Here is a 27,380-nt window from a genome sequence, read left to right as displayed (position 1 = left end):
CAGACTTAAGACTTCAGTCCTTCAAACACACAATTTAAACTTTTCAGTCAACATGTGATCGAAGCCAAATGACTGGCCAGTTTCATATTTTTGACAGTAAGCTTATACTCTACATAAACAGCTTAGATATACAATACTAAACTCAAAAATATATATATTTAAGTGAAAGTACTGATTCTAAAAACTACTCAAAAGGACAAAAACACAAAGGAGCTCCTAAATTACTTTATTATGAGTCATTGTTATCAGTGACTTTCCAGCCATGCTAAAATTATGATGTTTGAAAGTCTGGTATCGTGACAGATATTGATTTTTCAGGACCGATACGGTACAACTTATTAGTAGGTCATGAGACTGATACAAGTTTATTATGACGTACTAAACATACTTAATGTGGCAAAAGTAGAATTGCATAATAAAAAAAAATGCTGAAAAAAGCGTTTAGCCCTTATCTTTATCAGTATGACAAACATTACAAAACGAAAGCAGCAGCAGGAAAACAAGAAGTGATACCACTGGCTTGCTGTGGCTGTGTCTGAAACCACACTTATTGCTTAATACCTATCCACTAGATCAGGGTTCTCATACTTTTCAGGGCTATGGACCCACTTCCAAAGACCTCCACATAACCCTCACGCTGATTTCTCAGCCTTTCATTGGAAAGAATCTTTAGTTTTGTCCTTAAACTTTGCATGCTTTTTTTATCAGGTGACACTTTAGCTTGGCGGACTTGCTTAACATGAAGATACACGACACATTTTGATCTTCCGTCACTGTTCTCAATAAAACCAAACTCCAGATAGCTTCATCATATTTTCTCAGTTTAACTGGTTTGGGCCAAGCATCACGGGATGATTATTTATCCAGTGTTGTTAGCTTGACCTGTGCATCAAAGGCGTCCTGAGCAAAGGGACTGATGCGTGTTGAATGATAGAACGAGGTGATATGTCACAATCACATCTGAGTTTTTATTGGCCCATAGCACACTTATGTGGGAACCATTGATTAAGTAAGGTTGTTTTATGTGTATGTGTTTTATTTATTTGATTTTGAATGACATGGCATTACTTTAATAATTAATCTTAAATTATTGTGCGGACACAAGTTGCAGCTCCCAGACCCCTGTTTCAGTACTACTGCACTAGATAATGGGCCATCTATAGTGGGCTGTCTATAGTGAGCCGTCTTGAACTATACAGTGGACTCACCGGCACAACATAAAAATGTTTTCCGACAATACTCACAATGAAAACCTTCGTCTTTTATGAGAGAACTCAACCTTCCGTTTCTGCTCAGTAACGTTTTGAGCTGCAACGCATGATGGTAAATATTGTAAGGCTAGTGACCATCAGTTGTTCCCTACTTGTCACAATGCATTGTGGGACAGAATGAGTGAACTATATGGCAGGTACTCATGTTTTTAGCAGTGGTGTTATGCTCTTTCCTAGTTTTTTGTATGTTTCTTTGTCTTCTCAAAAATTAGAGGGCATCATTATCCCCTTCAATACAACAGTTCATATCAAATTCGCAATTAGTCCAAATAATTGCAATTAGATATTTTTTCTAAAACTGTTGAGCCTTAGATGAGGAATTTAAAAATAATCACGTATCAGAATCACCTTCATTGGCCAAGTATGCTTACGCAAATAGGAATTTGTCTCCAGTTAGCTTTGCTCTCAATGCAATTACACATGTAAAAAAAAAAGAACTGAAAAACTGTAAAAAGATAGATTGAAATATGTATAAGCTATTAAACACATATATTTTGGGATAGCCCAAGAACTAAAGACCTTCAGAAATCTGTAAAAATAAAAAATAAAAAAAAGAAAATATTTTCATGGGACTTCACCTGATGAGATTTACAAAACAGATCACAGGTATACATTAGTGATAGCTAGGTTGTTTGCAAAAAAAAAAAAAAAAGATAACTGCACTGGAAACAGACAAAACTACCAACAGTGGCCCAGTGAATGCAGAGACTCAAACAAGTCTACTAAATGGAACAGATGACTGGAATTGTGTCAAATATATTTGAATATGTAAGTATAATATGGGTTGTTGCAAGAGTTAAAGAGCAAACTACTAAAATAAGCAGTGTTACATTATAAACCAAGCTCTGGTGGAAATGTCCATTTTGTAAAATATTTGCAAAATGTAATTTAAACAGTTCCAAAACATAAATATGTACAAGCTCGCTCTTGTAGGTAGTATTTCTAGTATAAAAAAAGTCTGTGTGCAGTGATAGTATGGTTGAAAGATGTGCAAAGGGCTCAAAGATGCTGACAAGACACAATCATATGAAATAAACTGTGATTGCAATATTGGAGGGGGGGAATATAAGTTAGATTATTTCAACCCCAGTGTAGCTATAACAGCTCATCTGTCAAAGTGACAACAAACTTGGATGACACTTCTCTAAACGAGGACTTCTAAAACTTTTCAGCCTGCAACTCCCTACAAAAAAGGTGCCAGAGACCACCCACCCTCACTATCTGAGGGTGGTTGAAGCACAGTTGAACACAGCCATGCACATTCAAGAATAGTTATGTGCATACTTACATTATAAAGATTTGTTTTAAAAAACATTGCTTTGCTTATTGTGTGAATCTCACCAAATGACCATGTTTGTGTTTACATTTAACTAATTTTATGCATGCATTTTTATTAAGAATTTTATTGGGACTGGGTAAAATATACCATTTGAAATCACTGACGTATTCTTTATCTCTGGAAGGCATCTGGTGACCCCCTCTGTGCCTCACAACCCCCAGGGGGGTCCCAGCCCCCAGGTTGAGAACCACTGCTCTAAAACACCTGAACAGAACTAATAGTGCAAATTATTAACATGCAACTAATTATACTTTTTAAACACGAGCAATTCAAATCATGTTCAGAAGTTTTGACAGGGGTGTCCTCTGATACTGTTTACCAAGAATGGCGCCTAATTGGGGGTGTTGAAACAGAAAGGCTGGAGAGGCCCTGTCATTTAATCCTGGTTCAAGGGTGGTGAGCAGATTGTCATCTTGCTCAAACACACATGCAGAATGTGCACAGGCCCATCTCTTTGGTGATCAGGGTCAATGTTGGGCACAACACCCTCAGTGGTTTCCAGCATTCACAGGGATAATTTCTATTTTACAATCTCTATTTATTCAACAAGCCCTAATCTCTGTTAAAATTACAAGTTTCACATTAGTGTTCCTACAGACCACATGGAAATTAAACGCACTTCTTTCACCCGGAGCTAAATACAGCAATTAACTTTGTCAGAGTCTGTCTGCATGTTGGACATCATCAAAAGCATGCAGCTTTCTCTGTAGTCGACTCAAACTACTGTGCAACACACCACCTCCATACAGACACAAAAACACAAGCTGACTGGCTGAACAGTCCCGAAAAATAAAAACAAACTAGCCTGCCAAGTGATCATTCACATATGTGCTCGTGTTTGTTTCCCTGCTCCACTCTTCATTCAGAAACATGGAAATGTTAGCTCGTTTCTCCTCTGCTAAATCAGGTAGAGAAACACCCGGAAATCCACAACACTGTGGCCGATCCCAAAAGCGAGCTGCACACGACCTGTTATGCTACAAGTTCCACTTAGCACGCGGAAACAGGCTCTGTGTTCCCCAATCTAACTGGGTTAATCATTATTCAATACCGGGGATCAATCCACCGCATACCGGGCACAGACAGGGGTGTGACAATACGAGCGAGCAACCTGCAGCTAGCTAACGTTAGGTGTCTCAACACAGACCAAACATCTCCCTCCAAACAGACATGACACAACAAAACCCGAGGAAATGTGGGGAGAAAGAGTGAAAACAAGCTGTCACATTTACCGGGGGTTTCATTTACAAGCACCCGTGTCCACTCGCACCAGTCGGGGATGTGTTACGGAGGGTTCACTGCCCATGTCTACCAACAATAACACGGCCTCCCGACACAAGCACAGCCCGGGAGAACCGGTGGCCAAACTAGGGCTCCAGACCATCTCTGACACAGCCGCAGTAGCCCCGAAACAACATATTCTTGTTATTAACAAACACGCGGGGGGTCTCTACCTGTGAGCCGACCTCGCAGCCCCACAGGTCCCCGTGACGCGGATGCTAACAAAGGCCCGAGAGCTGTCTGGAGCGGAAGACCGACACAACGAGAGGAAGGAGGCGAGCAGCAGAAAGGGAGGTAGCCGCTTCAGCTTCACTAAATAGCCCCCTTTATCCCCTCTCAGGGCGGCTTTAGCGACAATACCCGCCCCGTTGGAAGAATAAACAATGTCCCGAGGTGTCGCGGACCGGTAGCAGGTGATACTCACCGGCGGAGAGGGTGGATGGTCGCGGATTTCGGCCCCAGTTTCTCTCTGACACCCCAGGCTTTCACTCCGACAACATGGCGGCTCGACGGAGGAGCAGGCGAGAGCGCTGCATGATGGGAAGGGATGAGAGAGAGCGTGCGGTTCATTGCGCCAACCGGGAGGAGAGGGAGGGTCATACCGGACGGGTCTCTTTGTTATGTCTCTGGGTTATTTGTACTAAAGGGTGTATTTATATTATCCCAACTTAATTATAGTTATTTATCAATGGTGAAAAAATGAAAACACTCACGTGCTACAGAGCTGAAGTGAGGACGACACTAAAAAACGATGCATGTAGTTTATCTTAATTAGTGAACCTGTGTCACTTACAGCATAAACTATAAAATAAACACCTGTTATCTCCTACTATACGGTGATATTGCCGGTTAAAGTCTTTTGAAACTAGACACAATGTACCGGGGTCTCCCCGGTAACGGGGTGCTTGGCAGCCATGGCAACGTGCTGCGCCACACGGTCAGGGAGTGTGTAGCTGCTGACCGCTCCGTTACACCTCCGGTATGTACGGGAGCGGTGTGGCCCAAAATACCCCCCCTTAATCCCCCCTTAGCATTTTTAAAGTGTGCTAATGGAGACCCCGAGACTGCAGACTGTCGAAAAACTGTCCTCAACCTCGGAGTGAATGACGTAATGCTACAAGCGAACGGCAGCCCTGACAGAAAATCTATTCACATCTACGGAGACGGGGTGTAACACAGGCTACAGACTGCCAGTCAGGGGCGGACTTAGCATTAACATAGGCATGGGGGCCCTCCACATTAACCCCCCCCCCTCCTTTTTAACAATTCTTATTTATCAAAGAAAGAGCAACTAGTAATGTCTTTTAATCAATCTCCACACAACAATAATGTAAGGATATCTGGGACTGTGTTGAAAAATATAAGCATATAAACAGTAAAGTCCCTGGAAAGTGATTTTAAAAAAATCTTTATTTTAGGTTTGTTGTGCTACAGAATATCTTATGAACATCTCTAAGTTTATAAATTTAAGCTTCAAAATCATGAAAATGAGGCAGTGAAATCTGCTCTAGGGTGGTGTGGACATGTCAGTTGAATGAGCTGAAGCCACGCCCACTCATGAGAAACAAAGTGATGCAGTGATGAGAGGATTTTTTACACAAAACCTGGAAGAAATAGAGCTGTGTCCAATAAAAGTTTGCACTTTTTGTCCATAAAGACAATCTTCATAAAACAATAATAAAAGTATCATATTTGGTTTGTAAATATCATTAACGAAAGTAGAAAGCTAATGTTATGCTATATTGAACTACAACACGGTTGACTGATTCTAACATCATCACCCAAGGATACAAAATGTAAGTTTTTATTAAATGACAACTAACCCAAAGCGAAAAAAAAAAAAAACGGCATTCCATCTTAGATTATTTTGCTTTCTGGCATGAGGTCACCGAGGTCCAGACCTCAGTAAAAATTTTAGAGAGAAGAAAATAGAAGAAGCCCAAAACAGCATGTTAAACACATATTAACACACCGGACAGCTTTTATTTTAAAACTGTATGCAGGAAATTATCTGAAGACACCTGGAAGTGTCTAAACTGCCTTATTTCAAAAGAAGAAGAAGAAGTTATCTGACGTCAGGCCTGCCCCTGCCTAGACAATTATACCCAACTGCAGCTGCGGCCACCGTACAAACCACGCCCCCTACAAAACATGCTACCCACAAAATACGCCCACTTCTGTGGGTACGGTACAAACCACGCCCCCTACAAAAAAAACCGGTCCCTACAAAACACGCCCACTTGTATTATTAGCTTAGTTTTAGCATTTTAGTTTCCACTGGTTAGGTTTAGGGGTAGCTCATTGGGGTAGGCGTGTTTTGTACAGGGCGTGGTTTGTAGCTGCTGCAGCTGGACGCAAACTACGCATAGCACATAAGGCCTCAACATCTAGGGGGGGCCTCACTTTGAGCATCTGTTTTCTTCTCTCTCTCTCTGCACAACAGTCCAGTGTTTGTATGATAAATATGATCGTGGTAATGTATATGCAATGTTGACCAAACAAAAACTTTACCTGGTCGTTACTTTAGTAAATCAACCCTCACGATATCTATTTATTCTATTCTATTTGTCTATCTATTAGTTATTCTGCAACCTCTCTTGTCAAAAGTCAGCTCCTATTATCCTTTTGTTTGTGAATTTATGGTAAAACTCCTTAAAGCTCCTGCGCTGGTTCTGACCAGGAATTAATTGACGTTGTAGCACTTCTTCGCGCTGATCAGCTGTTTCAAAGTCAGATCGCGGGTGAAAACAAATAAAAAAAAGATATAATAGTTATGATAATGACACAGAAGCAGAAACATAGTGAGGGAGATACAAAAGCAAAACGGAGGAGCTGCTGTGTCAGGGAAGGGGAGGGGTGCAGGGGTGTATTTGAGGGGGGGTGAGGGGGGCAAGCTCACTGGTTTATGCTAGTTTAATTCTGAGGGAAAACCCCAATAAAACAGCTAAAAAATGTGGGATTAATGTTATGATGAAAATAACTTTAAAAAGTCAGACATTTTTATGACCTTTTTTCAGATAAAAGTTAGTTTTGCTGAAAGACACAGGCCTGTGGTAGATTTGGTATGTTATCCTTGGTGATGACTCATTTACAACTAAGAATGGCATCTTTTATATTCAACTAACTCAGGCTAAATTGCAATTTGCACAGACTCTATGTGTTATTGTAATACCGAGATGATGTGTGTGTGTCATGCCACAGCATAACAAGTTTTCTTATATATATATATATATATATATATAAAATTCTGGACCTCACTAATTTGAAACACTGGCTACAGCCTTGCTTTCTGGTCATGTTTTACTAAAACCTCTCAAAAAGAGGCCAGCATAATTCAGCTAGAACAGACAACAGGATCATGTGGGTGCGTTTGTTTTGTTTGTTACAGTCTCTGAGACACAGAGGGTCAACTTTCTTAAATACACTGCCCCTGTCAGACATGACAAATAGAAAACCAAAATTATGGAGATAATCAGTTTCTCTTTCCTGTGGGTTAGTTTCTGTTTCTGTGAGCTATTACTGCTGGACTTTGGGAATCTTGAGATTTTCCTGACAGCCTATAACATGACCAAGTTTACTTTATATTTCACACTTTTAATGAGAGTGTAAAGCCCTTGAAATTCCACACAGCCAGGATATCAGCTGGTGCAGGAGAAAGGGTTAAGATGATGTCTGTTGTTAATGATGGTAGGTGATTGCCGATCTCTGCCTAATGGTAAATCACCCTCTGCTGGTAGTTATGTACACCACGTTCCACATTATCATGCAAATTATATTTTTCTCTGATTTTCCTAAATAGTTGATGCAAATGACAGTCAGTATATTTTGCAAGGTATCAACCGTTAGAGCATAATTCAAATTTTATTGAACAAACCTCCCAATGATAACTTTTTTTCCAAAAATAAAACTCAGAATTTACTGTTCCACATTATTATGCACAACAGTGTTTCAAAGCATTGTATAGGTTGTAAAGAACTGAAAATGGTCATTTGTTGAATTTGCAGCATTAGGAGGCAGTGTTAATTTTGACAGCACTTTTTAATTTAGTTTTAGTTATAGTCTTTTGCCAAAAATATATTTTAGTTTTAGTCATAATTTAGTCATCTAAATTGTTTTAGTTTTAGTCTAGTTTTAGTTAACAGAACTTCCCAACATTTTAGTCGACGAAATTTACAGTAAATTTAGTCAACTGATTGGATCTCTCCCCAACTTACCCTGCCACCATGCAGCAAAAGCAGTTGTGATTGGATCTCCCCCGTATCTCGTCCCACCTTCACACACAGCCAAAGTAGCTGTGATTTGATATATGCCTAACTTGCCCCTACTTTCTACATGACGAAATTAGGTTTGATTGGATAAAGTCTCTGTCAAACATTTTCGTCTCGTTTTTATTTGTTGACTAAAATGTCAATTAATTTAGTTTTAGTTTTTGTCCATGTGCACTTGTTTTTATTAGTTACTGTCTAGTTTTTGTCAGGGGAAATAAGGCTATTAACGAAAACTATAAAGAAAATAGTTTGTCAACAAAATTACCACTGTTAGGAGGTCATATATACTGAAATCAAAGCTATTTCAATCAAAAACATCTTAACAGGCCAAGTTCCATGTTAACATAGGAGCCCTTCTTTGATATCACCTTCACAACTCATACATCCATTGAACTTGTGAGTTTTTGGAGAGTTTCTGCTTGAATTTCCTTGCAAGATTTCAGAATAGCTTTCCAGAACTGCTGTTTTGATGTGAACTGCCTCTCAACCTTAGATCCATTGCTTGAGGATGCTCCAAAGGTTCTCAACAGGGTTGAGGTCAGGGGAGGATGGGGGCCACACCTTGAGTTTCTCTCCTTTTATGCCCATAGCAGCCAATGACACAGAGGTATTCTTTGCAGCATGAGATGGTGCATTGTCATGCATGAGGACAATTTTACAACAGAAGGCATGGTTCTTCTTTTTGTACCATGGAAGAAAGTGGTCAGTCAGAAACTCTATATACTTTGCCGAGGTCATTTTCACACCTTCAGGGACCCTAAAGGGGCCTACAAGCTCTCTCCTCATGAATCCACCCCCTCCTTGCTGATGTCACAGCCTTGTTGGGACATGGTGGCCATCCACCAACCACCCACTACTCCATCTATCTGGACCATCCAGGGTTGCAGGGTTTGCACACAAACCATCTATGAGTTTAACTGAAAAACATAAGATTGAATTTTATGTTCATTTTCAGGTCTTTCCAGAGATGTTGGATGGGGTTCAAGTCAGGGTTCTGGCTGGTCCCCTCTAGGACAGTCACAGAGTTGTCCCTAATTCTGTAAACCTCTGCTGCAGACTTTCTTATTTTCAAGGGAAACAGACTGAAATAAGGAAGCAAGGGGAGTTTTTCACAGCAAAACCCTTCGTACAGGTCAAATTATGGTAAGGAAAAGAGGCTGTTTTGTCCACAGGGGGCACCATCATCAACCTTTTTTTTGTTGTGGGAATTTTGTTACTTAAGCTTAATTGAAAAGAAGAAAATTACGTTAGACCTCATTTGAGGAAATGGTTCATTTTATCACACGACAGGCATAAAAATGACTACTATGATAAATATCATCATCATAATTGTTCTATTTTTGTATTTCGTAAAGTTGAGCTATCTTTCCATGAAATGCATCCTATTACTTTGATCGATAAAATCCTCCTTAGGCAATACGACCTCAGCAGGCAGCACTATTTCTATAATCTTCTTAACTAATCTAGCACAAATGTGATTCTGTGTGGCGTAATTCCGATATTACTATAATTTAATCAAAGACGGGAATGGAAGCACTCATTTTAATAAACTCTCAGTAATGCTCAGCTAAACGTGCATGGACGCACAGATCGATAGGAGTCAAGTTCAATGTAGAAAGTGGTTTTTATTATTTCAAACTTCAACTTACGCTCATTTAGGTCTTCAGGTCATACCTGTCTCTCTCTTCCTGTGTCCAGACAGCCTACTCAGAGCATGTCACTGCATATATTTTCTTCTCTTTGAGATCGTGCTTCCCCTCTGGACAGAATTAGCTGCTGTGAGTTGGTAAAGGGCAGCATGGATACAACCCAAGAAAGAGAAACAGGTATGAGGAGAAACTCTGATGTGTACAGTACCGTTCTTCACCCAGCCCGACCCCCTAATGCAACCCCCTTTTATTTCTAAATGGAACCAACAAAACAATCATTGGCTGGTTATTTACATGCACAATATCCCCCCCTGATCCCGCCCCCACCAAAAGACACACTAATGCCTGATCCCAAAGCCATCTGCATCCCTAATCAGCGGTATTACATGGAGGGTGGGCCAAATGTATTCTCCTGGGGTTGCTGTTTTAGATCTGAACTTTGGGGGGTGAATCTGGTGATTTTATGTAATTTTCATAATGTCAGCAAACCCTGAACAACAATATAATAATCCCTTTTTTATATCCATTCACTTCTAAAACTGCACTCGTTTCATTATCATGTATTAGTTTTGATGTTACCCATTCAGACTCACTGCTCCAGCACATGCGCTGCTAAAAATAGTCCCACATGAAAGCACTATGCCGTTGTTTGGGTGATATTTGTGAAAAGCTACACTGCCTGGCTATTTTGGGTATTATTTTTCTCTTTTTTTAGTATATTTCTGCAACTTTTTAAAATTAATTTACAGCACAAAGAACAAACAAATGTGTGTAAGAGATATTGTTTGTTTTGCTTGATAAAAATACATAAAACACCCAGCTTGATCCTCCAAACAGCTTTCGCTTTATGCTCTACCAGCCTTGTTTTGCTGCCTCATTGGAGGGGCTGAAGTGTTTTTTTTGCGTGTTTCCACCAACTTTGTGACCAGAACCAAGCAGACCTATTCACTGATTGACCGAAGGACCCTGCTTCCTCATCTCAGAGTCAGAGCTGCTGTCAAATGCTTAAGCCGTTTCAGACTGGATGTGTGAGATACCCGTCTCAGCTGCAACATGGCTGGATTTTCAGTTTGTTTGTTTACAAGTTTGTTTACATGTTTACAAGTCAGGGCTTTCAGACTGCCTGAATGTGTGCCGCATCTTGCATGGCTCAGGTGCAGAGAATTTAGAAAACCGCAGTTATAGAATAAACAGACAGGAAAATGATTAATAGAGAGCCCTATTTACTTTGTCGTGGCAAATACGTATGTTCACAATGGCAGAAAATATTCCTGTTTCCGAACACCCCTGATGAAGGCAAGACCTAAAATACATCTACATATATATGTGCTTTTCAAAATAAAAGCTTCGTTTTTCATTTCTTTAGGGAAATTTCCATCGTTTGTACAGAATGCTTTTATTTTGAAGGGTTCCCCTATACACTGAATCAAGATACATGTAGGACAGTTTATTGAGGTAAAACTTTTGAAGACAGGAGCCAGAGCGGACATGCACACAGCAAAACACCCAGCCAGTCTGAAAGGGCTTTACAGACGGCTGTGTGCTGGGATAATTTGACTCAGTGTTATATGAGTAGTGCTGCGGCTTCTAGAGGTGTCTTTAAACCACTTGTTTTAAGTCCAAGATAGGTAAACAGGGCTTGAATTCCAATGTAAGATTGCAGGAATTGAGCACAAAATATTTAATTCTCTCAAGTCTGGCAATAGAGCTGCACGGCGGTGCTTCATCACAGGGGTTAGGGCTGTTGCAACATAGCTCACTGGTTCACTTCCCGGTCAGGACCTTTCTGTGGGAAGTTTGCATGTTCTCCCTGTGCATGCATGGGTTCTCTCTGGGTCCTCCGGCTTCCTCCCACCACCAAAGACATGCTTGTTAGGTTAATAGGTGACTCTAAATTGGCCGTAGGTGTGAATGTGAGGGCACCTGGTTGTCTGCAGCCCTACGAATGATTGACAACCAGCCCAGGATGTATTGGCCCAATGACAGCTGGGATAGGTTTCTGCCCCCTGTGGCCTCATACAGGATAAGCGGTATAGAAAATAGATGGAAGTCTGACACTCATAATGCAGGACGCATGAATTTACAGTGCCCCTGTATGTTTGCATGGACGATTATAGGACAAACTGGTCGGAAACACGGCTTCAAAAGAGCAACACTCTGGTGCACTAACTCCCACCCAATTTGGCGATCTTGATTGAGAAACCTGAATACTATACTATAACACTATGCTAAAGTGGCTTGTAAAAATGTTGGTAGATTTTTGAATCCACCAGCCAAAGTGGCAGGTAGATGAGAAAGTTAATCTCCAACCCTGTGGCTCTGGAGGAGGGAGAGATGGCTTTGGGAGAGGAAATCGTAAGACTGCTCTAGTTTGACATCACCACACTCTAATACGACAACAGGAACGAGCCGTGCCACTTCTTATTATAGTGACCCCCACCCACAACCCCCGCGCCACGCACGTTCACTCACACAGCCGAGCACCCAAAATAAAAAACAAAGAACACAGGGATGTGGAGTGGTAAAAGTCCAGGGTGCTACCACAAAGCTCCAGCTCAGTCCTGTGGAGTTACACACACATTATCCACACATACACACTTGTGGGAGCGTTGAGAGCTGGCAGTTTAGTGAAGTGTGTCTTCGGTGATTTAACAGAGGTGTCCCCAGCTCCTCCTCCTCCTCCTCCTTCTTCTCCTCACACCACCTGGCATGCTGGTTCGTCCCTGAGCTCCGTACATTCTCATCAGGGCTCTAATTCTCTCTCTCTCACACACACACACACACGTCGCTCCCTCTGGGTGGGGTTAAGTCCGTTCTTCGGATAAACTGTGATACACAGACTGAGTGTAACCAAGGCAACTACTGCCGCTCTCCATCCACAGTGACACTGTCGGGGTTTGGCCTGAAGGGGGCGCTACCAGCAGTTATCCAGCCCTGAGATACAGAGAAAGATCAGATTAGATGTCAGTGTTAGAATAAACTGCTGTATGACACAGATAAGGAAATTATTAGCCCCCCCATGAAAATTCTTCTTTTTTGTTTTTTAAGTGTTTTCCAAGTGCTTTTAAACAGAGCAAGGACTTTTTAACACAGCTTTTCCAAAAACCTTGGCTTTAATTTAGATGCAAACACTGTTATACTTTGGACACAAACAAAAGTACTTGACAAAATCCAAAAACTACTACTACTGTGTTTACATGGACTTGAGTATCCTGGTTTCTGTTTGTGCATGGACCTTTTCAGAAACCGAGATATGCCAGTATCCCGTTTTTGAGAAACCTGGTTTCGCTACTCGTAACTCATAAATAAAACGGGATACTGTGCAATGTCTCCGCCGTATCCCGGTTTCTGACAGCTGCAGACTGCCTGTACAGGCGCGACTTTGATGAAACTGTCACTTCTAGACACTTTTTGAAATCTGTTGGATGTGGGGCAGAGGGACAGCTAGTCCGGTCCTGCCCATAGAGAGAGAGAGAGAGAGAGAGAATCAGGCTTCTGTATCTGCAGCAGATCAGTCTGTGAGAGCTGATGACAGTTTTGTGCCCAAACGCGCTCATATCTCAATAAACGTGAACCGAACTGTTTATTTTACAGCCCTGGATGAAATTGGACTTCAGTTCACGAGTAGCAGAGATTTAGAGGTCTGCGAGCTGAGTATGGAGAGACAGCACTCACTAAGCTTCCTACGATAACATTTCCAGTGTTATTTTCACAGTAAAAGCTTGAGCTGCCTGCATTGGATGGATGGATTTTCACTTTAAAAAAGAAAATAGATCTCGTGTTGTTCTAACCATGTTTGCACACTGATGCTGAAACCTTCATCTGTCCTGAGTGACAGAGCCACAGGCTCATAGCACCAAGCAATTTGCTACAATCGGCTATTTTCACAGTGAAGGCAAATAAAACACAACAGACTCAGTGTGCAAGGTCCAAAAAACACATCAAAGAAAATAATAGACCCAGAGTGTGAAGACCTTTATTTAGCGAATAAATTCACCTGTAGGATTGCTTAACTCTTTCTTTGAGTCTCGGCTAAACTTTCATGGTGATTAATAATATTTATTATCGCCTCATATTCATAAGAATTGGAACGAGGTGAATACCACATCATCTTAAACATGACGATGGCATTTAATAGTGTTAAGCCAGAAAAAAGTTTCAGTTTTTTGTTTGTTTGTTTGTTTTTTTAATAAAAAAAAAATTAAAAATTGTAGTGGTTTGTTAAAAGTAAACATCACAGATCTTACACAGCTATGATTCAGTAATTAGAAACCAGGATACTAGTAGTTCTCATGTGTACAGGGATATTAATAAACAGTTTTATCTGTGCGCATGTAAGCACTGTATCCTGAATATGATGAGAACTGGGATACCTCAAATCCATCCAAGTTTCATACGTGAAAATGTAGGCTCCTGACCCACACATGAAACTGAAAGTTGGGGGAATCTCGGCCCCTGCTACACTGATTTTCATATCTGAGATTAAAAATATTTAAGGATATATGTTTTCATAACTCACGTGTAAAGAGGCTGCAGTTGCAGATGGGAGGACTTCTGAGGAGGCTGGTATCCGTACGAGTCAAAGCCACCGATGAAATCAACTTTAAACAGAGAAACAGGGAGAGATGACATCATTTCACATTCCCTTAAATCTGCAATCTTTTAAAGCAAGATTTGTATTTCAAGATCAGATTCTGTTATGACATAAAAATCTATTGAGGTATTACATGATGGTCTCAGTGTACCTCTACAACACTATAAATCCAGCACAGACTGCAGGTGGAGCATGTGATACATCACCGATCCACTGCTGCTATGTCACTGATACATTGTTCTAATCTTTCTGCATCGATTCAGTGGAACAAATGTGTGGGCCAGAATGGAGCAGCGCTGTCTTTATAAATGCAGACTGCACCTCAGGTTTGAGACCTGCTTTCTTTAAGGTATGATCTAATGTTTGATACATTTATATCCCTGTTTATACGTGTCCATGCTGGAGATCAACAAAGCCAGAGGCATCATGTTTTAGGGCTGTGGTTCATAGAAGTGCAATATCTCAAGAATTATATGAACGATTTTCATCAGACTTTACCCAGACATTCGCCCTGACCAAAGGATGAACTGAGTGGATTTTAGAGGTCATGTATCAAAGGTCAAGGTCAAAGGGCTTGTGTGCACCTCTTACACATAAACGTATTATCTTTGAGGAGGATTTTTATTCAAACTTTGCACAAATGTCCACTCAGACCAAGGATGAATTGACTAAATTTTGGAGGTCATCAGTCAAGGTCATTGGATATTGTGTTCATCCTTTGCTTGTGAAATGAATATCTCATGAGACTTTGCCTTTATGCTCAAAGTCATCCGTAGATAAACTGGTTACATTTTGGAGGTTAAGGGTCATAATAATATTTGTACAGTAGAACCTGACACTATAGTAGTTAGCCCATCTCATGAGGCATAAGTAAAGTAGAGGTCCACATAGACTTGATCTGATTTCCTGTATATTGCACAGGCCACCTGTGCAGGTAGTTTGAGACTCACTTTGCTTTAGTCTATATGCATTATTTTAGTTTTCAATTTTTAATCTGCATTAACAAAAAAAAAACATCAATAGACTATATCATTTCTATCATGCTATTGAACATGTATTAGTGTCAGATGTATGTCTGTTTATTCATTTTATTGAATCTTGTCTGTGTCTATTCTGCAAGTTCTATATCATTGCAATGGTCTATTTTGCAGCTGCTCATAATAAGGATAAAATAGGACGAAATTGTGGCGAAGTCTCATGTATAGAAACCCTTAACAGACATACTGTACATCCACTTATTATATTAGTCCATTATTGCAGTGTCAATTTTGGTTGTTTTCTTGAGATCTTAACTTATTCATGTTGTTATCTTGAGATGAAAGAGCTGTTTTGCCAGTGATAACACGTTAATTTCTCACAATTTCTAGAAAACTACCAAAATGGCATGAATGTCCTCTCACCTCCCAAAGCTTTACTAATGATGAACCTTTTAATAGTGCTGCAGGATTGGTTAGTGATGTGTGATTGCAATTATACTGCACAAAATTGTGATTTGTAATTATGACATAAATTGCCTCATCAGTCTACTTGCTTGGTTATCAATGAAAATGCAGAGAATAATGACATTTTGGAAGTGTGTATTTCTCTACTCAAAACACACACATACAGAGGATTGTCAAAACTGCCAAAAAATCATTGGCTGCCCTCTTCCTTCACTTCAGGACATTGCAAACATCTGTTACTATTCAAGAGCAAAAAACATTATCACAGACATTTCTCACCCTTATCACCTATTCGCCCGTCTGCCCTCAGGGAGGGGATACAGGTCAATCACGTCTCGTACCATCAGACTCTTAAACAGATTCTTGCCGGATGCCATCCACTCTCTAGACCAGTGGTTCCCAACCTTTTTTCCTCAGGAGCCCCCCTACTGGCATCAGAGAAAGCTAAGCCCCCCTCAGGCCCACTCGGAAAAAGTACACATCATTTGAAATTGTTTTCATTGAAAAAATCCCAACATAACAGACCTACATAGACTTGCTCTTCACTAAAGATCAATGCCCAAACTATCCATTATTATTACAGTGCATTAGGACCCCTCTTGGAAAAAAGAAAGACTAATTTCAAGAAGAAAAAAATCAGGTTTAAAAAATGTATTCATTAAAAAATGACTTTAAAAGCGGTAAACGTCCCTAAACCCTGGATAAGGATTTTTAAGATTATAAAGCCCAAAAGTCAAAATCTGACCACTGTTTTCAGTTTGGTTTCATTTACATTTTTGACTTTACACTGTTGTGAAATAAGGATTTAAAAAATTTTTAAACTTAAAAAAAAAAGTTCAATTTAAGACGTTATAAATTCTGAAATTTTGATTTTTTCTTGTAAATCCCAGACTTTTGAAACACTGTAATGTTGTAAATATAAGACTTTATTATCTCAAAAATTTATTTATTTTTTCCAAAACCAATTTTTTCGACCTTTTTGATTAGAAATCGACAGATTCTCCTTATATTTTAATCTTTTAGGTTGGCCCCTATTGTTCATTAGGTTTGTAATTTTTTATTAATTTTTTTTAATGAACATCTAACTTTGACGATGTCAGAGCGGACAGGGTCCCGCGCCCCCCCAGAGGTCCCCTGATTGTGTCTGTTTGGATTACTGAGCGTATTTCTGAGTGTGTAGTTTGGATGTTCTTTGTAGTTTTTTTGCAGGGAGGGGCATGTACAATTTCGTTGTATTTATGCAATGACAATAAAGGCTTCTATCTATATCAAAAAGGATAAAAAATACAAAACCTGAAATTTTCATTGTAATGCTTTGAAAATAAATTCATTTTTTCCAACAAGACTAAAAGTTTTTCCTTTTTTATATAAAAGTACTTCTAAAAAGTACAACAGCGGCACCGCTGTAAACTTAAAGGTCTTTCTGCAGGCATTTTAGTAAAACTTTCAAGAAGAATACTAAAATAAATGCAGCCTTTTATGTGGTTATATTTAGGCTTGTAGTCAACCAAAGAAATAGTTGGTCAGCTGAAATTACACCCACACACCAACCAATGATTGGTTGTTCAGGTAATAATAAACTAAACTAAACTTTCCTTTAACTCAAAAACAGTTTAAGGGTCCTCATTGCACCCTTCTGGTATTCTAAAGGATAATAAAAAATCATCATAACAAGCTTTATAAAGCATTATTAACCTTTTTAACCTCATGATTTTGTACTAAACCTACTGCTGATCAGCATGCACCTTCCTTTAATCATATTTTTTTTCATCAAGACACGATGTGAAATTCATAGGATTATTATTCTTTTTGTTTGGCTGGACTTCTGAGTATCTATATATACACAAAAATTCATGGAAAATGTGGCCTGCCAGAAATTTGGATATTTTCTGCTCCTCAATATGAGGTTGGAAACTTGGCTCAATAACATCACCCTAAATAAAAATAAAAAAAACAAACAAACAAACAAAAAAAAAAAACAGCCCATAGACACTATTTCACCTACAGGAATGAAATTTGGTACACATATTCAGCTTCTCAACATGCACAAAAAGGTCTCCTATCATCATGGTGAATTCCCTACAGGAAGTCAGTCATCTTGAAAAAATGTATGAAATTTTGCCATTTCCTGTGGTACTTCTAGGACTAACTTGTTCAAGGCTGTTTTTATGTGGAATTTGGCTTAAGCATAGAAGAGACATTAATAATCAGAAGTTATGTGGCTTTTGTACAAAACTCAAAGGATGTGCCATGGCGAGCTCTCATATTCTCTATTTTTTTTTTTTAAGAAAAAGGGAGTTGTCATAACCCAGCTGTGCATGGTCCCATCTGAATGAAAGTATTCATATATAATGAGGGTTCAGACCCAAACACACTCTTATGGTAATATTTCTTAAAAATAATGTAGTTGGTAGGTGTGGCTAAATGGCTCAGCTGCACCGCCTATAAAGTTTTAAAGCTTAGCGCCCGCACCACATACAACCTAGAAATTTAAAATTTGGTACACATAATCAGCGCAACAGGACCTACAAAAAAGTCTATGACTCCATGTCATCAAATCAACAGGAAGTCCGGCATTTTTTTAAAGTGGAAAATGAAGCTATTTCCAGGGATCATTGTAGATTTGACTTTTCTAAGAGTCTTACAATTGTCTTGAAGTTTGATCTGCAGCTAGAAGATTTGCTGCTGCTTTGTTTGTGCAGAATACGACCCCTGCCGTTACACAGGGCATGGCTGCAAATTGACTCAGTGCCGTCATAATTTTAATGAAGACAAAGCAATATTTTTATGACCTGCTTTAGTCAGCTACACTGTGCACTTTCATTTCATGTTGGCTGTAACAGACATGACAGATCAGAGAATTTTGGATTTTCTGTGTTCAAAAGATGTCAATGAAACAAAGCAGCTGTGCCACAAGCCCATTGTGCACCAAACTCTGACATGCACGAAGGTGCGCTGACGTGTACATTTCAATGAGATGATAAAGGGACTTAATACTTGTATTTTCTGACCGGTAAATGAAACAGACTACAGGAGTTAATGATTTGAGAGAGGGCAAAGCAGAGACTCTCAGCAGTGCCACTTCTTTACAAACATCCTGCAACTTCGTGTCTACAAGTTATTTATCGCATAACTGCTGTGAAACAACTGGAATAAGACATTCTGGGGCGCAGGTTGCCTAGTGGTTTAAGGCTCACCTCGTGTATGTGGACGGCCCGGGTTCAAATCTGGCCTGAGGCCCTTTACCGCATGTCTCTCCCCCTCTCTGACTCTATCCACTGTCCTCCTCTTTCAAAATAAAAGCACAAAAATGCCCAAAATAAATCTTTAAAAAAAACCAAACATGTTCTGCATCATTTTGTTGGCTCTCTACCTGGATTACCCAGTGCTGCATTGCTCCTCTTTCTTTTGCCTTCTGCACATCTCTCTATTTGCCAGCTGCATGTTTCATTTTCACCAACACAAATGTGCGTCTGCAACAAACCGACCGGATCTTGGTTGGATAAGAGCTCAAAGTGTCAGACCTAATTATGTTATGGCACAGCCTGACATTGTAACTTAAACAAATGCTCATCGAAAGCTTTAGTTTGAACCGTTTCATCATTACAGAGTATAACTGAGACTTACATGACAGTAATGTTCATACTTGCAACAAAACCCAGTAAAAGTTGTAAATATTTCTAATGCATAAATGTTATATAGCATGTTATTATATAACAAGCACACAAACACCACATAAGACGCTTCATCACATCACAGCATGATGCTCCCCTTAACAGGATATCAGGCTAATGATGTCATAAATAGCTCCAGGACTTTATTTCCTCCATTGACTGAGAGAGAATCGCACACAGGAGACACCCGAGGAGACGGACCATTCAGACTCACAGATGGCACAATTGAAAAGACGGTTCGAGCACTCTCAGGCAGACAGACGTACACTTGGAGGAAATATTCCAGTAGACCTCTCCAGTATTCCCTACAGATGGAGCACTCAGATCAGCCACAGGGAATCCTCAGCAGTGACAGAGCTCAGCGTGACTCAGGCAGAAGAAAACAAGGAGCGATAACACCCCAGAGCCATGGATCGCTAACACTAAAGCCCCCGCCATAGTGTGACATAAGTAAACCTGATCGGCTGAATGAGGCGCTACAGGAGGATCAAGGAGCTTTAAAGGAAGACAAAAACACTCACAGCTGTCCTCGTCGTCCTGGAAGACTTTGCTCACGTAGCAGGCATACACGAAACCGAAGAGCTGAGGAGGAGAGATGGTCAGAGATGAGCCAAGTTCAGACAAAGATTCATCAAAACGTTGGTGGGTAATAGTTTAAGAGTGTGTGTTTTTAGATACGTACAGCCAGCAGGACCTGTATGGCTGAACTCAAAACCTCGATGTACTGGTAGTCCAGGAGACACCCGGAGACGGTGATGACATGGTGGTCATCGGGGGCGATGGGAGAGTCTAGCACCGGTGTTACGAGGCAGCCAGGACCGTGCTCCATCCACCACGAGCGATGAAGGGATGTGTTGAACGTCATGATGAAGTCCCTGTCCTGAAAACACGGGCGCACAAATTCACAAACAGAAAACTATTATTAAATATGTTTTCAACAATTAAAATTACAACAGAGAGAAATGTCACACCTTCTTCTGGCCACATATGAAAACTAATAAAACAGAAGAAGCTTCTGCCTCATTTTGAGATGCTGTAAACTCGTCATACTCATGTTACAGGATAAAAATCAGAATAGTTACCAACAGATTTCAGGTGTCCCAATTAGGGGTGGACTGATATTGTTTTTTCAGGGTTGATACTAATTATCAGGAGTTCATGAGGCTGATAAACGATATTTGGAGCAATACACATTTATTATGATGTAAGAAATGTACCTAATGAGCAAAAGTTAAATTGCATGATTAAAAAAAATGATGGAAAATAAATAATTTAGCAACACAGTAGAAACAGGAAAACAGGAAGTGGTTCCATCCATCACTGTGTCAGTGGCACCCAAGCTTAAGTGCTGATTAGATGGTACTCATATGACATGTAGCAAATCAGATTGTGTTGAAAAAAGGACCTTTGGTAAGACTGAAGAAAGTGAAAATGAAGCCAGAGGGGAAACCCACCTTACAGTGCAGCTAAAGTAGCACACTTTATGATTTCATTAACTTTATCAGTAATCTGCAAAATGAAATGCTGACATTTATAATTGACCAAATGTTAAATATCAGCCTCAATAGTCGGTAAAGCAGATAATCGGCCGACCTCTATTCCCAGTGCAAGATGGACCACCGACACATTTCTACTGGACTAAATTAAAGCTAAATACATTTTTACATAGAGAGAGGAGAGTGAGGGCTAGCTTATATAGTGCTTTTCCAGTCATCTGGCTACTCAAAGCACTTTTACACTGCAGGTCACAGCTACCCAATTACACCCTTTCACTCTATTCAATCCACATTCACATGGCAGAGGTTACTGTGGATTTCTGGCCATCAGTAATAGCTAATCTCATTTCTATGCATCCATAGTACCATTTACACATCACCGTTGAAGCAATCGGAGCAAATTGGGGTTAAGTGACTTGACAAATCAACATGTGACTGCAGGAGCTGGGGATCAAACCCACAACCTTCCAATTGCAAGACAACAGACTCTACCTACTGAGCCACAGTCACCCTACAATGTCTAAAAATGTAACCAGCAACAGGTGCTCTCTAGGATGAGAGGACAAGGATAAAAACAGCAAAATAAACAAACAAATGACTTGCCAGATTATTTTCAAAATAGAGTCGATGGAAGAAATAGCAGTCAGAAACTGAGGAAGCGAGGCACTCTGATGCGATTAAAATTCCTTATTAATAGGGATGTCTACACATTTCCACTCGAAGTCTTTATCAGGACATAATAGACAGATCAAGAACAGGTGTTTAAATACAGGTGAGGTGTCATGTGACGAGTCAAACTATTATTTCTAATGCACATATAAAAATCCAGTAACAGTAGTCATTAGGGCTGGGTAATTAATTGAAAGTTAGATTAAACTGTAGTATGTCTGACTGCAATTTTCAAATCAAAGAAGGTGTAATATTTCTTTAACCTGAAATGTGTCAAAATGCCAGTTGAAAGCTTTTTTGCTGCAGAGATGTTATGCCCTACACATCATGCAGTCATTCAAGTGTTATTTTTTATTAGTTTCCAAAAAAAAATCCTACTTCCCTTATTTTTGTACGTTTTCCTAATCAAAATGAGAATAACATAAGAATGATCACTCCCTTCTAAATTACATTAATATCAAATTTGCAATATGAGTCAAAATAATTGCAACTAGATATGTAATGCGTTGGTTATAACATTAAATGATTGTGAAATTAAATGATTGATTGCCTGTGTTTGTTGAAAGATACAAAAGATGAGGGAATCATAAATAATAACATATTAAATTGCAATGTTGGGGGAAAAACTCAATTATTTTCCCAAACTATTCAGCCTTAATAGTCGCCACAAAAAACATCAATATAGACTCTAAAGGAGTCATCATAATCTGACTGCAAGATTAATTGTGTGGAATCAAACATTATAATATGAAAAATGCCAGAAATAGGTAGAACAGGCTGCCTCACTGCAAATAAGAGCGTGAAAAATAGTACACATAACAGAGCACAGAATACAAGGCAGTCACAAAGACAAACACTGAATCACATCTGATGAGGAGCTTAAATGAAAGCAAACCTATGACTGTATAGAACTGTGAAATCAACACGGATCAAAAGGCAGGAGGGTCTAGCATCAAAATAACGCTGTAAAGATCAGCAGTATAACAGTTCAACAGACAGCAAGGTCTCACATCAAATGAAGTCTACTGTCTTAAAGGGATACTTCAACATTGTGGCAAATTCACCCATTGCCATAATTCCTATAGTCTTAGGAATAGGTTTGTTTCCTTAAGTTGTCGGTGCAAGCTGTTTCTAGATCTGGGGGGACTGATATACCAGCTGCGCAGCTTACGCTATGGAGACAGACGGTATTTTTGGCTTTCCCTCATCAAACTCATCAAATACACAATCCAACAACTCCAAAACGCTCCTGTGGACTAGTTGTGACCTGCACATTCACCACACTATGAAATAATCATGGAACATTACGAGATGGAGATGTTTTAAAGCTAAATGCAAAGCCGGAACTACCAAGTAACTACGGCACTGCCACAGGCGCGCACTGTGTCACTCCGCCCAGTGGTTTACTCAGAAAGTAGTGTCGTAATGTTACATAATTATACATTATTATTTCATAGCGTGGTGAATGTACAGGTCATAACTAGTCCACAAGAGCATTTTGGAGTTGTTGGATTGTGTATTTGATGAGTTTGATGAGGAAAAGCAAAAAATACCGTCTGTCTCCATAGCGTTAGCTGTGCAGCTGGTATATCAGTCCCCCCAGATCTAAAAACAGCTTGCACTGACAACTTAAAGCAACTAACCTACTACTAAGACTATAGGAATTATGGCAATGGGCGAATTTGCCAAAATGTTGAAGTATCCCTTTAATAATAAGAGACATGTGAGATGACAGTTAATGAAAGAAGTTGATGCAACACATACAGAACTGGATATCCAACAAGATTTAAAGATAAGGGGAGAAATAAATCTCTCTGTTAAAGCCAGGGAAGGAAGAAGCCCTTTTCTAATCTATTTTTCATATCTTTAATATTTCCGCCTTTTTATATCCACCCTCTGGGGGGTCTGCTGTAGCAGACTTCCAGTTCAGTAATGATGATAATAGCAAAAACATACTCCTCCCAGTGGCTCCCAGTGATTAGCACCAGTGGGGAAGGTTCTGACAGGAATAAATCCTCAATTTAGTAAGTACTGCTTTATTCTTTTAAATCAAGCATCCAGATGAATGGTATTATATGCTGAAAGTTATATATTCAGAAACACCAGAGCTCTGGTACCTGTTGCTGTTAGCCGTTATACCCATAACTGGACAAAGTTAAAAATGCATCATTAACAGCGGCGTTTTAAACATGCTGTTCACTGTCTAAATACACCAGGAATGGGATTATTTTGATATTAATTAGGGGTGCATGACATTATCAGTATGATATCAGTATGTTAGCTTAAAAATTCAAATATCAGTGTTGGCAGGTTTGGAAATTTTTGTCAATATTTAGGCTATAAAAAACTGCCTCTATCAGCTGTTAATATTGGCCGTGTGAACAAGTAAGTAAGTGGAGTTTTATTGTGGACCAACTCACCTACATCAGCTGAAGTCTTACTTTTTTAAAATCGTTATCCCTTATGCTTTAAAGCAGGGCTCATCACCTACTTTGTACAAGGGCCAGCTTTCTTCTTGACAGACACTTTGGGGGCCAGACTTTCAAATTAATTAATCTAAACAGCAAAATATTTTTATTTTCTCTGAAATTTGTGCAATTTTAAGCTTTTAGCACTGAAATCCCCTATACTGCAGCCAGCCAAAATTGAGCAAATGAAGTATTTTAGACACATTTTTCTTTGGTTGTTGTGCTGACCATACTATATTTGATGCTAAAATGCTGTGTTTGATTGGTGGAAAATATGTGCAGGAACCAGGTCTTTGCTGTTGATTCTCATGCATGGATATTCCACTTTCAAAAGCCCTGGCATGGAAATTTGATGTAGTTTTAATGAAGAATAGAATTTCTGTTTATCATGCATGGCTGATAGGTGTTTTCGGAGCTGTTTAAAAGCTGTGTGGATTTTGAAAGAATAACCTAAATACCAGAAAATATTCTTCTCCTCACATCTTCTGAATTTGTTTTTTTTACTTCTGGGCCACAAGTTGATTTAAAGGACTGAGATTTGTTCATCTTTTCCTCCTAAAACTTTAAATTGTGTATTTTAAAGACTGTTGTTTTAGGCCTAAACTACACTTAAATACAGCTGTAGGCTCAGATTAATTTGTAAATATCCCCATATTTGCAAAAATCCAATATTGTGCATCCCTGATTTTAATGCAATAATTCTTGATACAGAATTTGATATTTACAGACCTTTGGAGATGACCAAGTGAACTGTGGATATTTAGTATAGTTCACACATTTAAAGGTGCAGTTTGTAATATTTAGCTTGGTAGCATTTAGCAGAACAAACTTGGTAAACATGGAACATAATATTCATCAGTAGGCCTATCTAAGTTTGTATTGAATCACCTTAAATATATAAGTGTTTTATTTTTCATTAACTTAGAGTACAAATTTTATTCATACATAGGGAGGGTCTCCTCCACATTGGTTGTAAATATCAGCAGAAATGTTCATACTTGCCAACACTAATATTTGACTTTTTAAGCTATAGTACCAATATCATACCAATGATACTGTGCATCCCTACTGTTTTTTATTACCTCACTGATTACCAATGACATATAAACACACAGAGCTCACCTGAGACAGGTTTCCAACCTCCAGGTAGAAGCAGATAATAAATGAGTTCCAGCCGACCCAGAGGACCAGCCATACTGCATACTGCGGGACAAACACAGCAGATCAGACACTGAATGAGAGGAAACACTCACTCATGGTTAACGTGTGACATCAGCAGGAGCATGAAAGGGGCTTCACTCACAAAGATGAGGTATCTGAAGCGAAACTGCACCGTGCCAAACATGCCAAGGATGACGGCCATGATGTGCAGGAAGTTGGCGAGGATGGGGGCCCATTGGTAGCCCAGAAAATCAAACACCTGCCTTTGAAGGGCCGCCACCTAGAGGACGGGGGAGGGGTGATAAATACACACAAACAAACATAAAAGGGGGAAAGATTAAAGGAAAAAGATGCCCCACTAAAGGACGTATGCAAATACAACACACACAAGTGATCCAGGTTTCTCACACACGCACACACACTATGTGACAGGGACACACATATACAGGTCTGCCGCAGTTGTTTCCATGGTAACTGCCTGGAGCACCAGCCAGTCCAGTGACTGTAAAAAGAGGAGCATCCCCCCAAAAGCTCGACCAAACTAATGAGAATCTATGGGTTGAATCCCCCTGCCCCTAAACAACAACCCATCAGCCCTGCACACAAAAGCCCCTGACTTCATGGTCCCACCACAGTCTCATATTACTCTCTTATTACATTGTAGAGGGATAGACTCCAGTTATTTGTAGGAGCAGCTAACTTTAAATGCAGAATGGAGACCAGATGGTGAACATGGCCTGCTTGTCCCTCCTGTGCTTTACATTCATATGGTTTGGTCAGTATGGGTCTGTAACCCCTCTCTCTCTCTCTCCCTACAGACCACCCTGACACCAACTCACCCCCTGCCCTGCTCCCCCTGCTTCAAAGGCACATACACACCCTGGACTGTAATGTGGCATGGCCCCCCAGCAGCTGCAGCTCAGAGCTTTTTCAGCCTGGACAAAAATGTCTGATTACAATGTGCGTGTCTGAAGCACGCTGCTCTAATTATATCTTTGTGCTGAGAGAGGCAGCTTCACACAAACACTCACCAACTGCAGAGAGCAGATCACCAACAGCGTGCATCTTCCGTCGCACTTCCCCATCTTGGAGGGCTCAGGACGCGGCTTGGGGCCGCGGAGGCTCCGGGGGAATGACGGGTCCCCGGTCAGATCCAGACTGCCTGGCCGTCCCAGCTCACACCATTCCCGGCTGAGTAGACGAGCCCAAGGCCGCCTCCTCCTCCTCCTTTACCGCGACTGTTGCTCTCTCTCTCTCACAGTGGGTGACCCATCTCGGCCGCTGGTTTTGTCGGTAAATACCAATCACGGAGGTTTTCAGGAAGGAGAGAAGGAGGAGGGGTCCAGTTCACGCCGGCCTGCTGCGGTCCGACCACCACCGACAACAGAATCACCTCGGCCACACCTTCCGGAGAGGGGACACACAAAGGCACAAAGAGAGACGGAAAGCTGTCATAACCGACCCCGAGCAGCAGACAGAAATGAGCGTCATATGATACTGAATCACACGGGGGCGGCGGGGAGGAGGGAGCCGACCCCGCAGCGTTACTACGGCTAACGTTGGGCTACATGCACTCCTCTACGGACACAAAGCAGCCCGCTGTGACTCAAGGTTTTCTAGGAACGGCACCGTTCTCGTCCCCCCTAAAAAACACCCTCACCCCGGTACTCCGCTCCCCTCTCTGAGGGAGAAAGTAGTCAAGTTAACGGACAGAAAAGCTCACCAGCACCGGTCTCCTTCGCTCCGTCTCGCAGCGTCTTTTGTCAACAATCGGTGCCGGGGCGGGCGCAGGAGGAGCCGGGGGGAGAGAGAGAGAAACGAGGGGGTGGGGGCTCTCAGTCACCGCGACCCCCTCGAGGAGGAGCTGCATGGAATCTGCAGACCCGCGTGCGTGCGCGCGGCCGAGCAACAGCCCCGCGAGGCTTTTGGAACGGAGCACAAAAGAAAGCGGGGCTCGCGCTGTCGATGGAGGCTCAGACTGTATGCAAGTCCGACCTCACCTTTGAGTCCGAGGAGAGGGCACTGATCCACCGCTGCTGGTTTCCTCGGGCTTAAGTTATTCAGAGCA

General features: G+C 40.6%; 2 protein-coding genes across 2 annotated transcripts in view; both read right to left on the bottom strand.

The window, feature by feature from the left end:
- pum1 (pumilio RNA-binding family member 1) overlaps positions 1-4,422 on the bottom strand; it is a 46,402-nt gene extending 41,980 nt beyond the window's left edge. The window contains exon 1 of the mRNA XM_041808629.1: positions 4,316-4,422. The gene's annotated coding sequence lies outside the window, so the exon portion shown is untranslated. The remainder of the gene's footprint in view (positions 1-4,315) is intronic.
- Positions 4,423-9,783: 5,361 nt separating this feature from the next.
- On the bottom strand, positions 9,784-27,174 carry nkain1 (sodium/potassium transporting ATPase interacting 1). Its single transcript, XM_041809710.1, has 8 exons — positions 27,036-27,174; positions 26,344-26,716; positions 25,455-25,592; positions 25,274-25,354; positions 20,201-20,398; positions 20,040-20,100; positions 14,328-14,409; positions 9,784-12,742 (listed from the first exon to the last, which is right to left on the bottom strand). The coding sequence occupies exons 2-8, from the start codon at positions 26,395-26,397 to the stop codon at positions 12,733-12,735; spliced, it is 624 nt and encodes a 207-aa protein (XP_041665644.1). The 5' UTR covers positions 26,398-26,716; positions 27,036-27,174; the 3' UTR covers positions 9,784-12,732.
- Between the last annotated feature and the right edge of the window lie 206 nt (positions 27,175-27,380).

Source organism: Cheilinus undulatus, linkage group 16 (assembly GCF_018320785.1).
Source record: "Cheilinus undulatus linkage group 16, ASM1832078v1, whole genome shotgun sequence".
Lineage (NCBI taxonomy): Eukaryota > Metazoa > Chordata > Actinopteri > Labriformes > Labridae > Cheilinus > Cheilinus undulatus.
Note: the sequence above shows the minus strand (reverse complement) of the source record. Positions and strands in the feature narration are given on the sequence as shown.